Source organism: Periophthalmus magnuspinnatus, chromosome 19 (genome assembly GCF_009829125.3).
Source record: "Periophthalmus magnuspinnatus isolate fPerMag1 chromosome 19, fPerMag1.2.pri, whole genome shotgun sequence".
In the NCBI taxonomy this organism is placed as follows: domain Eukaryota; kingdom Metazoa; phylum Chordata; class Actinopteri; order Gobiiformes; family Gobiidae; genus Periophthalmus; species Periophthalmus magnuspinnatus.
This window is the reverse complement of record NC_047144.1, coordinates 19,943,167-19,957,037: the sequence shown is the minus strand read 5'-3', so window position 1 is coordinate 19,957,037 and position 13,871 is coordinate 19,943,167. Positions and strand designations below refer to the sequence as shown.

The following is a 13,871-nucleotide window of genomic DNA, read 5'->3' as shown; positions in this document are numbered from 1 at the left end:
ATTGTTATAATAGGAACTAGTAGTGGTACAAGGCTGGCTTTACTTCATATAACTATCCCCATATAATTCCAAATAAATTCCCCCCCGAACCAGCTAAAAACATTTGCATTTTGTCCATAAAATCCTCATCTCAATCCAAACCTCTTTACAACATTCTCACCCTTTCTCACCTGTGGTCCACGGATCCCACCGCGCCGTACCACAGTGCCCCCAGAGCCAGGTACAGGTGCAGGGACAGGGCACAGCAGCTGACCCTCTGGCCCCTGGTGAAGTGGCTGTGCGCGGGATGGTCCCAAACAGACCACCACAAGTGCCTGTCCACCAGCCCCAAGAGCAGCTGAGAGGAGAGGACACGGCCCAAAGCGGACAGCTCGTCTGGGCCTGAAGGACAAGGAAGAACATGTAAAACTGATTCTTTGCAGCTGATGTCGTTAACAATCCCTGGGGGGTGATGCTAACTAGAGGCACTGCTATGTCTGAGCTTTATTTTAACACAATCTGACCATAAAGAACTAACTTAGATGCTAATTAGCTAACAGTTTTTCAGTTTTTACTCTCCCTAAACAAGACTCTGAACACTTCTATGGATCATGCAGCTCTAAAAATATGTTGTTTAAATCTATTTTGTATTTTTTCCTTGGGTTTTCAGCCTGTGGTAACTTCTGAATAGTCCTCCATAGTCATGAACACTGTATAATATCTGTACCACTGACGCTTTAGAATATCTGCACTAAACTTAAACACCTTAATAAGCCATGTTTGCACTGTTATTCTGTTGTTGTTGTTGTATATATCTAGTGTGTATTCAAATATTTTCCCCATTTCTTTGCCCAAGTATCCCAAAATTGTGTGGACTTGGTCCATGGACCATCCGCGCACCGCAGCCCTCGATCCAGCTCACCTCGTCCTGTGTCAGAACACTCACTGCCGACCCAGCCCTCCACCACCAGATCCGCTAACCACCGTTCATATTTTTTTTTATCTTATCTGCATCTTTGGTCCCTCCAGTTGCTACGACATATAAATAGTAATACAAGTGGTAATTGGTAGTTGTAGAAGATTGACAGTTATTTTCCCCAATTCGACCTAAACAAATGTATAATCTTGAGTGTTCGTCCTTCTTGAGGTCCTTACACGAGGCCAGGACCTCCTTCTCCACGCTGCCATGTGTGGGGTTCTCCACCGAGAGCCAGTCGTTCACCAGGAAGAAGAACATGCTGTCAGTCTGAGGGTCCCACACCACCACACGCTGCACAAACCAGGAGGGGTCCAAGCCTGAAAAACAGACAGACACATTTATAAAGCAGTGTTCAGACTTCTTAAAAGCTTTTGGACAACTTGGTTTTGGTCATTTGTGGGTAGTTTAGAGTAAAACGTGGAAAACAGCTAAAGGCAACGAATTCAATCCTGATTTTTTACATTTAGAAAACTCCAGCAGAGAACAAAAGAGCTCTGGAGTTTAAAATATTTATCTAAAATAACTCAGAAACAATAGATAATGCATCCATGGAGCAGTTTTCCAACTACGCAGTGCTGGATGAAGTACTCAATTTTGTTACTGAAGTAAAAGTACAGATACAGAGGTAAAAAGTTACTCAATTAAAAGTACAAGTATCACATAAAAAACATCTACTTAAGTAAAAGTATTTAAGTATAATAATATTTAGTATAAAAGTGCCTGTTAAAAAATGTACTTTAAGAGTATAAGTGTAATCGTAGTGATATTGATTAAAAATGATACATATTTGGTCAAGAGTAACAGTATGAATCAATTTCTTAACTTTTCTTATCAATTTTGTGCATTTATTTTTGTTTGCTCAAAGTCGATGCTTAAATTCAAACACATTTGTCAGGATATTATCATGTACACTTTAACAAAAACTCCTCAAATCATATGAAAAGTACGTTTTACTTTTCAGTCCTGTTCAAAAACATAGTGGAATAGAAAGTACAGATACTGCTCTCAAATGTAGTGAAGTAAAAGTAAAAAGTATCCACTGTAAAATTGACTTAAGTAAAGTACAGATACCTAAAGATTCAACTTTACTACTTGTTGCCTTCCACTACTGCCACTAGGGCACTCAAAACACTCAAAAACTCAAAACTAAAACTGTGTTTACTAAACAGCTGATCTCACATAATATGTTTACTGTGCTGAAAAATGCAGTATATTGTATGAAATTTGGATATATAGTTTGGTAAAGGAGTGCATCCCTGTGCCTTATGTTGATTTAAAATGTCTGTAATCCAAATTTATTAAATATCAAACATTTTTTTAGGATCAAAATCAAAATACAGCGTAGTTCAATAGAGTAAAGAGAAAATGTTACTGTCTATCATGAATTTGAGCATCAGCGGCTTACGACTGTTTTCAAAATCCTTTCCTCTCTATCCACTTACATCAGAGTTATGAAAAAAAAGCACAAAAACAACAACAAAATTATATCTTTTAGAAGGTGAAACGTCCTCAAATCTCATCTACAAACAGGAAACCAGGAACCAATGATATTCCCAGCTTGTTTTCAGTGTAATTTGCTCGAGAAAAGTGTAGCATATGTTCACAGTTTGGTCATTTCTGTGATCCCGGGGGTAGCAGACCTGTGTTGTCGTGCCAGAGGCGGATCTTCCACACCTCCCCCAGGCTGACCGGGCTCTCCAGGTGAAACTGGTCCAGACCTCCCCTCTGGAACGCCCCCTCCCTCTGCAGGTGCACAGAGCCGCTCCTGGTCGCTCCGTACAGGCTGATGCCGACGTGAGCTGTGGTTCCTACAAGGACAAAACAAGGTGAAATGACCCAAAGGACAAAACCTCGAGCCCTAATGCTGTCTTCTCTGTGAAGAGTGCAGTGAGCGTTACATTGGAGAAACTAAACAGCAGCTCCGTAAGGGGATGTACCAACACCGGCGTGAGAGCAGCTCAGGACCCCAGTCTGCTGTACATCTCCATCTCAAAGACACTAATCACTCCTCTGAACACAGTCAAGTTCAGATCTTAGCCAGAGAAAAGAAATGAATGGAGAGGGAAATTAAATAAGCTGTTTTTGTTAGGAAAGACAATCCTTCTTTGAACGGGAATGGAGACCTGAGACATAAACTCTCACCGATCTATGATTCCATCGTCAAACCCAAGGCGAACAAGAGAAACAATGAGAATAATAGGGTGAGGGAGTAGGTTGAATAGGTCCATTAAGGCTGACAATCGCTGTTTACAGTATCAGTGTAGTTAGCTCCTCCCTTCAGACAGATATAAGGCAGTGTCCAGCAGTGATCTGACCAGAACTGAAGAAGCTGCTTGGGAACGTCTTCACTCTTACAACGTTTTCTCTAGTTAACAGATATAAATTTGGCTTTTCCAATTAAAAAAGTATTATCTTTGGGTTAAATTGAGGTTTATATAGCAAATGGCAAATGAGCTCTTTCTACAGCCAAAATGTTACCACAATATTCACATAATACTGAATACTGACAGGAGTTCAGCCTACTGAATTACTAATGAATATTGTAAAAAAATATATATATATATTTGAAAGGTTTACTACCACCCCACACCCGCTCGTGTACCTGCTCCCGGCCTCCTCCCGGTCTTGACCAGCACTCTGTAGTGGTAGAGTCCAGGTCTTCCACACAGAGGGACTTGGCTGAGTCTGAGACGGTCCCAGTGATCCAACCTGTGACAGACCAGCCCCAGCAGCAGGTGGAGCAAGGCCAAGGCCGCACACACCACACCGGCCAGCAGGGTGCGCACGGGACCTCCAGACTGCACACAGACACAAGGAAATCACTGTTACTCATAAACGTTGTCCTAATATCAAAACTACCCTATATTTAGTCAATATTAATGGACTTTTTAAGCTTTTAATCTATGTTGTGGTTTGTTTTACTCACACATTTTGAGAATATCTGTTTACTTTCCTCATAATTGGGGGGTCTGTGCACAAATATCAACACGTGATAATAAATTTGGTGATGTGATATCGTTTTCTTGGGTTGCTGTATCGTCGTTTGTTTGGGTTTTTTTTTTTGTAATACAAGAAGTTAATGGCACTAGCCACTAATAGAAATCATCAAGTTAAACGTTTGTGATTTTACCTTTTGGATATTTCATGGCAAAGTACAGTAATCAATCGTAAAAACTGGCTCTTGCCCCCATCTGGAAATACGAAATCATCACAATCTCGAATGTGAAAACAACCTTTTGTTTCACATACCGGCGGCAGCAGCACCACGGCTCCAGGATGGACAAACAGACTGGCCCCGAACATGGTGAGATGCTGAGTGAGGCAGCGGGCTCGGTGGAGTGTGGTGCCCTCTAGTGGCTGCAGACCCTCACTGCTCCATCTGCCCTGTGTCTGGTTGTAAAAGCGACACAGGGCAGTGAAGACACAGGCGGACACTTGGACCGGACCACCGCTGAGAAACGCAGACGTGAGGGAGAAAGAGAGGGGCTGGTCTGTGCCGTTTAACCTGGAAAGATCAGAGAGGAGGGAAGTGAATTATTTATGTTTAAAAAAATCCAGAACAGTGTTAACTTTTATAACAAACTGCATTTTCTTTTACTCTTAAGCTTCTGACTTTAATGTTTCTTGGTTTAAAGCAGAGGTGTACAAACTTTTTTCACTGACGGCCATATATTGAAACATATTTGAAGCAGAGAGCCACAGGTTTGACAGAGCCATTGTACCTTTAATAAGACTTTAATGAAATTATTTTTAGGTCTGTGTCACAATGGGATGTGATGTTATTCAGGTTATAGAGGTAGAATCTCTTGAGTTTGTTATAAAAAAATACTTCCTGATCTATTGGGCCAGTTTAGTAAGAGGCATGAGGGCCAAAAAAAATTTGTCTGAGGGCCGCATTTGGCCCCTGGGCCGTAGTTTGGACAGCCCTGGTTTAAAGGGAATATATTTTCGCTTTTAAGCATGCTATAGTTTGTAAAATATGTTAACAACCAATTCAAATATGACTTTTAATGTAAGCTTTGTCGCCAAAATCTCCACACCTATTCTGCAGAATCAACCTTTTAGAGCTTTTGACCATCTTTTAGTTTCCTTTTTGTTTACCCTCTTAAGTTGTATTTGGAGTGATTCAAGCATGTTTAAGTATTTATTCTCCTGTATTCAAGCCATTATTGCTCAAATCTACCCATTTTCACCGCCACTCGTACTGACTCACTGCTCTGTACTTCAATTCTCCAATTTTATTTTCTTAATTGGTGATACACAAATGATCCTGACTCTGCTTTTGCATAACTCACAGCGGGGAGAGGAAGATGGTTTTCTCGGTGGAGGAAGCAGGTGTAGGTAAAGACAGGGCCCAGTCCGACACCATGGAGCTGGAGGGTTCGTTCTCCTGTCCTACTGCAGAGCTCACGGCGAACAGCACATGCAGCTGGCTCACTGCACGCACTCCTGGACAAACGTACAAACATAAGACATACGAACGGTTTCTGTTAGTGTGGGGACGTGTTTAAATACATTATAAAAGCAAACAATTACGGTTACTTCAATGCGATTATCATGGCTCAAATAAACTAAATGAACATAACTAAACATTGCTTAATTTCTATCTGTATAAACCTAAATCTAAACCGGTATTTGTGGAGTAAATGTAGATATTTTGATAATGATGGTAGGTTTTGTTATTCATAAATTATAATGGATCATCAATATGAGTTCATGATTTCCTCTCATCAAATAAATCTCCTACTTTTACCTTTTCCTACTTCTTTTCAGTGTAAAAATGGTGCAAATTTCTACAAAAAAAAAACTATTTCAATTGGTGCTAAAGCTACAAACATACATAAATAATGAATAGGTAAAGTTGATCTGTTTGGTAATATATTTATTAAGTTATTATTCTGTGATTATTCCATGAAGATGTTATGTTTTACCCGGAATGTTACACGGTATAGCATTAAACTACTACTATAACTGTAGATCTATGGAGAGGCACCCCCCCAAATGCCCATTTTCAAGGTAATTTTGCGCAATAAGAACATCTGTAGATAAATAGATGCATAGTAGATAGGTTTAATGGCTCATGGTGGAATGTTCCAGCAAAAAACAATTACAAAACCAATTGGAGACAAGCAGGCGGTGTATCCTTCATCAGAAAAGTTTACCTTAGTTTAATAATATTACAAAACACCATACCTGGCCCCAAGCTGAAGTGGAACGCCATATAAACCCCTGCGTTTTCATCCAGCTCCTTCAGATCTTTGACAGTAAAGTTAATCTGATTCTCCTCTTGGGACAGAGACAAAACGAGGCACGTCTCATTTTTGTTTCCGCCGTGATTCTTCCTGGGCAGCGTGACCCGTATCGCCCGCTCCGTCTCCAAATCCTGAATGCTCACCGGCTTCCCGTCTGGCGTGCTAATCTCCATGGCAACCACGTCTGTCGTTATAGGCGGGTCGGCTGCTGTTAGCAACGGGTTGGACTCCAAAGCGTCGCCGATGCCCAACACAACCTGGACCAATTGGGAATGGTTTTCGTCTTCGAGGTGCTGCGCGAGGGAAGTCGGGATTTCAAACTGGCATGAATCGTGATCGTCGGATTGGCCGGCGCAGAGGAGGTTCGAGGGGTCGCCGTGGAAACCGAGCGCGCGGATATATGGTGTGGAGACGGACAGAGGGGTATCGGTGTGATCATGTGACTGTGTTAAAGTGCGCACTAAAAATCCAGTTTGAGCCAAGGCGGATAAGGACAGAGCTGAACTGGATTCGCTTGTGGATTTGGAAACTGCTGCCAATGTGTTACCTGCAAAGACAGAAGAATTTCAGCCCTTTATAAGTTTACACAAGCGCCAGCAAAACTAAACGTTAGTCTGATTTGAACAGGATTTCAAAAATAATGGTAGGGGCTGTGATTCAAATCTCCAAAACACATTGTTACGGCCCTGTGCCTCCAGCTCCTCCTCCATGCCTCGGTGCTGTCCCTGCTGTCTCTCCATGGACCTCTCCAGGTGGTGCTCCTCTAGCTGGCTGCTGATTGACTGGAGGGCTCTGCGTCTGATTGGAGCAACAATCAACAGCCTGGCCAATCACGACCTTCCCCCTGTGGCAGTACCCCTTTAAAAGGACCCGCCCCCTGCCACTCCTGGCTGCTTGATTCTGGCAGGAACAGCACGCCACTTTTGTCCTTTGTGATTCTTGTAAATTAGACTTTGAAATTGTGACTCTTCTAGATTTTTGGTTAATTCTGAGACCCATTTATTTTGTGTAATTTTAACTTTTGGTATTTTGTTTTGTTAGCTGCGTTTAATTTACACATTGAGACCTACTCTGTTTACAGCCTCTTTTTGTTAGTTTTTACCTTAACTTTCCTTTTAAATAAATTCTAACCTAACAATTTCCCATCTTGTTTTGTTACTTCCCCTTTTCCTGAGCCGAGCTGGGTCGTAACAACATTTATTGTACTGTAACAGCGTAGTCCGATCACATTAGGAGAGGCATTCAACTGCACGGGGCTAGAAACAGCCGGGATCATTTTATTAATTTATTTATACAAAAGCTGGTCTCGCCGCTACAGACTAGCTTGTGTTGTTTTATTGTTTTGTTCTGCTATGTTAAAAGGAAAAGGAAAAGCTAGCGGAGCTTCACTGCATTTAACTGTGCTGCCCAGAACAAATAACTTCTGAGCAAAATGTTAAAAAATCTAAAAGTAAACACAGTAGTTGTCACATCTATATTTACAAAAGCTTAATTTTATGTATGTTAGCCATTTTCAGGAGGAATTATAGCTACAAAGTCTTAACGCTAGCCAAATGATTATGATTACGATACGAAGGAATAGATGCGATACTCAATACTACCGTAAATTTCGGACTACAGAGCGCACCTGGATAAAAGCCGCACCAGCTAAATTTGAAGAGAAAATCAATTTTGTACATATATAAGCCGCACCTGAATAAAAGCCGCAGGTTTTCATATTGTAACATGAGACATTTACACAGAAAGACGAGCTTACGTGCAGTGGCTCTATTTCAGGAGTCGGCAACCCGCGGCTCCGGAGCCGTATGCGCCTCTTTCAGCCTCATACTGCGGTTCTGCGTGGCTGAAGTGTATTTTATTTGTGTTAGCTCTTTTTTTGTTGTAGTTTAAATTGGAAGATTATTATGATCTTAAAATAAAATTATATTTTCTTATTTTTCGTTGCTCAAAATAAGCGTCACACTCGCGGAACAATGTTCAAAACAAACACCGCTCACGTCTCACGTCTCACACACACAGCTCACAGTCCTGCGTAAAGAGCCCTGATTTTCAGACGTTGTGCGCACAGGGGTCAGGAGCAACTTTGGCCCGTCCCTAATGACACACTAATAAGCTCGTCCGTAGATGTATCATGAAAATCCTGCTGGAAATCGCCACAGAAATCTATTTGATGTAGTAGAAAGTATATTATCTGCTCTTGTCTCTGCGGTGACGTATCACGTATAACACATCAGACACGACGCACAAAACTAGAGCCACAAGCGAGTGAAAATGAGCCAAAACAAAAGTCTTTGGGGAGCTTTTAACAAAGGGGAAAAGGATAACTGAGGAGCCAGAAGAGGAGACTACGACCTCCAAGAAAAAGAAAGATAAATTTAACAGACAATGCCTACTTAAAATCTGGGTTTGTCGCTGCAGGTGACTCACGCGCACAGTCCGCTCTACGTAACATACGGGAAAAGCAAATAAGGCAATGAAACCTTCAAAACTGCTTTGGCACATGGAGAATAAGCACCTGGGATTAAACGATACGCCTTTAGAGTTTTTTTTGTTGTTTTTGTTGTTTGTTTTTTTTGAAAGAAACTGCGGAGCAGAGTAGACATAATCACATAATCAGCGCAGGGCTCCCTCTGATGCAGCGGTTTGGTGAGTTGTATTTTTTTAATGCACTTAAGTTGTTTTTGCCATATTTATCTGCCACGTGTAGAAGGCTTGTCCGTGAAAATAAAACCCAGGGGCCGTTATCCAGTAAAAAATCCATAAATAAGCCGCACTGCTGTATAAACCGCAGGGTTCAAAGCGTGGAAAAAAAGTAGCGGCTTATAATCCGAAATTTACGGTATTTTCTTTAAACAACAGAACACGTGTCAAACTCAAGGCCCGCGGGCGAAATGCGGCCCTCCACATCATTTTATGGGGCCCTCGATAGGGTAAATTAAAAGGTATGATGGTCTTAAAATGTCATTTTATCAAGAGATGCGCAGTTATAAAGACATATTTTTACATCTAGGCAAATGCATATGCAATGTTAGTAACTTGAATAACTAATAAATACAGAAACAGTTAATTGACAAGTTAAAAAGTAGTTTGATTTATTTTACATCTGGCTGTTTGAGGTTAGCCATTTTGCTGATGTGGCCTTTGGTGAAAATGTGCTTGACTCCCCTGCAATAGAATCATTTTCAGCCCGAAATCATAGTACTTTCTTTTATATTCCCATTGGTCGTTCACGTAGGGTCCATTGTTGTCCGTCTGTTTCCTGGTCTTATATTTGACCTGATACAGTTCAATATTATTCTAAAGCTTCAGGAAAGGTTCATTTCTGTCCTGTGAAGGTGACTTTTTTAGTATCGATACTTTCTCAAATGAGTATCTAGTTTTGAAGTTTGGAACATCATCAAAACCTAGAACGTGAACGCGACCTATTCGAAGTTGTTCTGCACGTAGACTGATTCTCTCGAGAAATTAAACTTGGATCAAGAGCGTACTCGCGAATGGAGGGCGGTTTGGGGTCAATGGAGAAGTTACCGATTATGTTTAGGATGTTGCTTCCAGTTTGCGCAGCTGTCGGATCGTCTTCGCGTCCAGCTTCCACAGACTGGATCATTCTTCCCACGACTTCCAGAACTTTCTCCTGGCAAAGTGCACTGTCCAACTCACCCGGGACGGCCTGGAAAGTGAGGGAGTAATTTAATTCAGCTGTACGACCTTGATCTTAAAAATGCATATGACAGGTTTTCATGTTTTTTTTATTTATTATCACTTGGGTTTGTAGCTGTGGTGAATATTTATCATAATTTTGCAACAGTTAAGTGGCAATTTGCGTACAGAAAACTCCATTCAAATCCAAAGACAATTTACACAAAAGGAAGGCATTTATCTGACAGACTAAACATTTATTTGTATTAGTCTAATCATAACTTTTGTACAATTTAGACATGCTTGGGCCCATGTTTACATTATGGTTCCTAGGTTACAGTTATGGAAAACCTGCTGCCCGTGTCAAACCAGGAAGTAAAATGAAAAACTTTAACAAAATTTATAAATAGACTAAACTAGGCAATATTTCTCATAAAATCCGGAATATGCACTTTAAATTTCTATATTATGCAAAACTGAATGTTGTAAGCCGTATTAAAATGTTGTTTCCTCCTCAAAAACACGCCCAGAGTTGCGTTTTGTTTCATTCACACACGTTTGAGCTCAAAATGTTCTGTTCCACCTCGTGACGTCATGAAACTTTTCACGTTACCAGCTCCTTTTACCTTTAGTTCACTAGAGATTCGCATTTTCAGGGCTGAACTCATCCAAATGATTCCGTTAAACATGTGTGAATGAAACAAAACACGACTTCAAGTGTGTTTTTGATGAGGAAACAACAATAGAACATATAAGAAAACAGCTTTAAAAGACGATAAAGAGTAGGATGTACATACTGTGGACTGCATCAAAGCTGAACTGATTTGAGCAGCGTCGTTCAGAGAGGAAACAGAAAGCGAGGACAGGGCTTGGGTCACATTTTGACGCATTTGTCTCCGCTGCTGGACCTCCTGGACGTTCTGCGGCTCAACCTAGTAAGACAAAATATTTTAAAAAGATTAACTGGTCCACCAGAAACTCAACGTAAAGCATTTTAATTCTCTCTATGGTTCTTTGTTGGATACATCTGCCACGTCACTTCATCGTTTTTCGTATTTTTTGATTGTTTATTTTAATTTGTAGCATTTAATTAGAAACTGGGCCATGTAGCTATTCTGGTTAGGGGTCCGCCAACTTAATATTGTAGCGTTCTGGTGTAAGAAAACACACCGAATTGTACTGTACGTCGTAACTCATGCCAAAACAAGTGTCACATACAAAAGCATTTACATTACACAACAACACGTAAACAGTTACAAGAGCAACAAAAGGCTTCAACTCTGAATTAAACACAAAATATCTTCACTACTCAATTAAGTAGCTTGTTTAATTCTTCTTAAATTAAGTTAGATCCTCCTCCAGAGAGATATTTAAGGCAGACACTGACCAGAGCTGTGTCAGAACTGAAGAACCTACTTGGACGAGAGGTGAAATGTATTTACTCTTTTGTCCAGTTGACAGAATTCAACCTTTTCTTTTAATGGAGCACTATGAGCTTTAGTATTGCGAGTTTAGTTAGATTATTTATTTATTAAGTAACTGTAATGTTCCTCTAAATGTCGCCTAAGGTGGTAATTTTTCTTCTTGTGTTCATCTTCATTTTGTTGTCCTTCAGTATTTAAACACACCTCTATTCTTTACCTTTTTTACATTTATTATTACCGTAAATTTCGGACTATAAGCCGCTACTTTTTTCCCACACTTTGAACCCTGCGGCGTATACAACAGTGCGGCTAATTTAAAGATTTTTACTGCCTAACGGCCACTGGGGGGCGCTCTAGCAGTAAATGCAAAAGTGAGACATGGGGAAAGATTATGAACTGAACTGCGTTTCAGACACAGTAAAAAAAAAAAAAAAAGAAAGCGTTTCCTAAATTAAAACTAACAAAACCTTCTGTGTACCATCTTTCTGTGTAAACATCACATGTTACAATATGAAAACCTGCGGCTTATATTCAGGTGCGGCTTATACATGTACAAAATTGATTTTCTTTTCAAATTTAGCTGGTGCGGCTTATCAGGTGCGCTCTATAGTCCGAAATTTACATTTTAGTTGAATTAATTTTGGTTCTTAATTCAGTTTGGTTCTTAATCTGTTAAATAATATTGTTAATATCAAATTCAGCTTCCTATTGTAAATGCCATTATCCTTGTCTTTATGTTTCGTTCGCTACCACAGTCCCAAAACTAAACAGTCAGTCTTTTTTTTTTCTTTATTTTTACTACTTTCTACATTTCATACACAATCGGATCACATCAAATATATGATGTAAGATATATGGAATTAAATAGCAAAGAAAAACTACTAAATATATATGCAGTATTTTCATATTTTATATTCAAATCCTTAAAGTAGTGACTCTTTGCTTTGTTGAAAAATATTTAATACCCGGTAGTTATTTCACTTTTTTCTTTATTACACAATTCCATATATCGTGCTTCATATATCTGATGTCTTCCATATATTTAAAATGTAGAAAGGAGTAAACACAAAGAAAAAAACATCCATTGGCTTCATCGACTACACATAAAATCATGTTTATACACCGAAACATTTTATTAGGCCTGTAACGATAAGAAAGAAAGGTGTGATATATTCCAGAAGTAAATATAGACAATAAACGATAATACTGAAACTAATTTATATCACTGACACAACAGCCCAAGAGCAGATTTAAACCACAAAAACTATTTTAAACGAACAATACTGTTAAAAAATCACGAGCTGCAATAAATAAATAAACATCACAATGAAACACTTTGGTACTTGGCATCTGTAATGAATCATAGAAGTTATTAATTCAAGTTTTTACGCCTTAAATCTTATCATACAGCCAAAAAATAACCCACAATTTTACAGTGGTGTAGAGAAAATGTGCACACGATTGATACTGACCCTCAAAAATCTTGTTCTGTCTTTCATATCCTGAACGATAAGTCGATATAGTAATTATCCAGGTTGACATATTACAAACACATAAAACATATTTCTAGTTCATACCTGGTTGAGATGGCTTAACAGCGCTAGGGAGTATGGGATGATCTCTTGAGGATTTCCATGTTGGACGAGGGCGTGTAGTTCTGTCTGGGCTTTGCTCCTCAGCCACTCACCAGAGGCGTCACTGGAATAACTGACCTCCAGTGTTCTGTAAAATTAAATCAGATATGAACGGATATTTAATTCTCTCATTTACAAATTGCATCGAAAGACATTTTTTTAGATAATACAATGTCATTTGCAAGATTTATTAGGTTGTGATTGTTATATTAGTGCAGCAGAAGAGGTGGGTAGTGCATTGTTACATTTACTTGAGCAACTTTTGAAAGAAATTGTACTCTTTGGACTGGATACTTTTATTCCTACTTAACTACTGACATTGTAACAGTACTAATATTTCAGTAAAATCTTTAGTTACTCTTCTGTGACAGCCTTTCAAGACACCTAAAGTATTCTACAGCACATTATTCGTTTACTCTATACTATTGTAGCCACAGCTGCCCTGGGACATCGGCCTCTCTGACCACTATCAACACTTACGCACACACTGCATTCATAAAACGCAATGCGAGCGATGTGTTTTACTTGAAAACATTGCAAATCTAACAGCAGCCACGGTACTAAATCATGCAGCACTAATTCAAATATAACTTCAATCAAAATACATGAAGGATTTGAAAGTCTACAGCAGGGGCGTCAAACTCATTTTCACTGAGGGCCACATCAGCAAAATGGCCGCCATCAAGGGCCAGATGTAACTGTGCGGCAGTGTAAAAATCACTAAATGTAACCGAATGTTGACGTAGACTGTACCAACCCCGCCTCATAACACAAAAAACAGACAGGTTTTTCTCCTTCAAGCACAAACTTGTATTCACCTTCACCTTTCTTCCTTCCACGCCAACAATTTTCCTCTTCATGAACATTTTGTGATAATTATTTGCAAATATTTCTCACTTAATTTCTCTCACTTGCAGGGAAAATCTTATTAGTTTATTGTCAGTGCACACATTAAAGCGGTATA

The 13,871-nt window shown here is 39.6% G+C and overlaps 1 protein-coding gene across 1 annotated transcript in view; it reads right to left on the bottom strand.

Moving 5' to 3' along the window:
* The window catches only part of pkd1b (polycystic kidney disease 1b), a 51,727-nt gene that overhangs the window by 16,564 nt on the left and 21,292 nt on the right, over positions 1-13,871 (bottom strand). Inside the window, exons 17-26 of the mRNA XM_055229853.1 lie at positions 12,851-12,995; positions 10,647-10,781; positions 9,739-9,880; positions 6,152-6,757; positions 5,254-5,407; positions 4,208-4,463; positions 3,561-3,756; positions 2,599-2,766; positions 1,135-1,275; positions 171-381 (exon numbers count right to left, since the gene is read on the bottom strand). Of these exons, the coding sequence (XP_055085828.1) occupies positions 171-381; positions 1,135-1,275; positions 2,599-2,766; positions 3,561-3,756; positions 4,208-4,463; positions 5,254-5,407; positions 6,152-6,757; positions 9,739-9,880; positions 10,647-10,781; positions 12,851-12,995 (2,154 nt within the window). The remainder of the gene's footprint in view (positions 1-170; positions 382-1,134; positions 1,276-2,598; positions 2,767-3,560; positions 3,757-4,207; positions 4,464-5,253; positions 5,408-6,151; positions 6,758-9,738; positions 9,881-10,646; positions 10,782-12,850; positions 12,996-13,871) is intronic.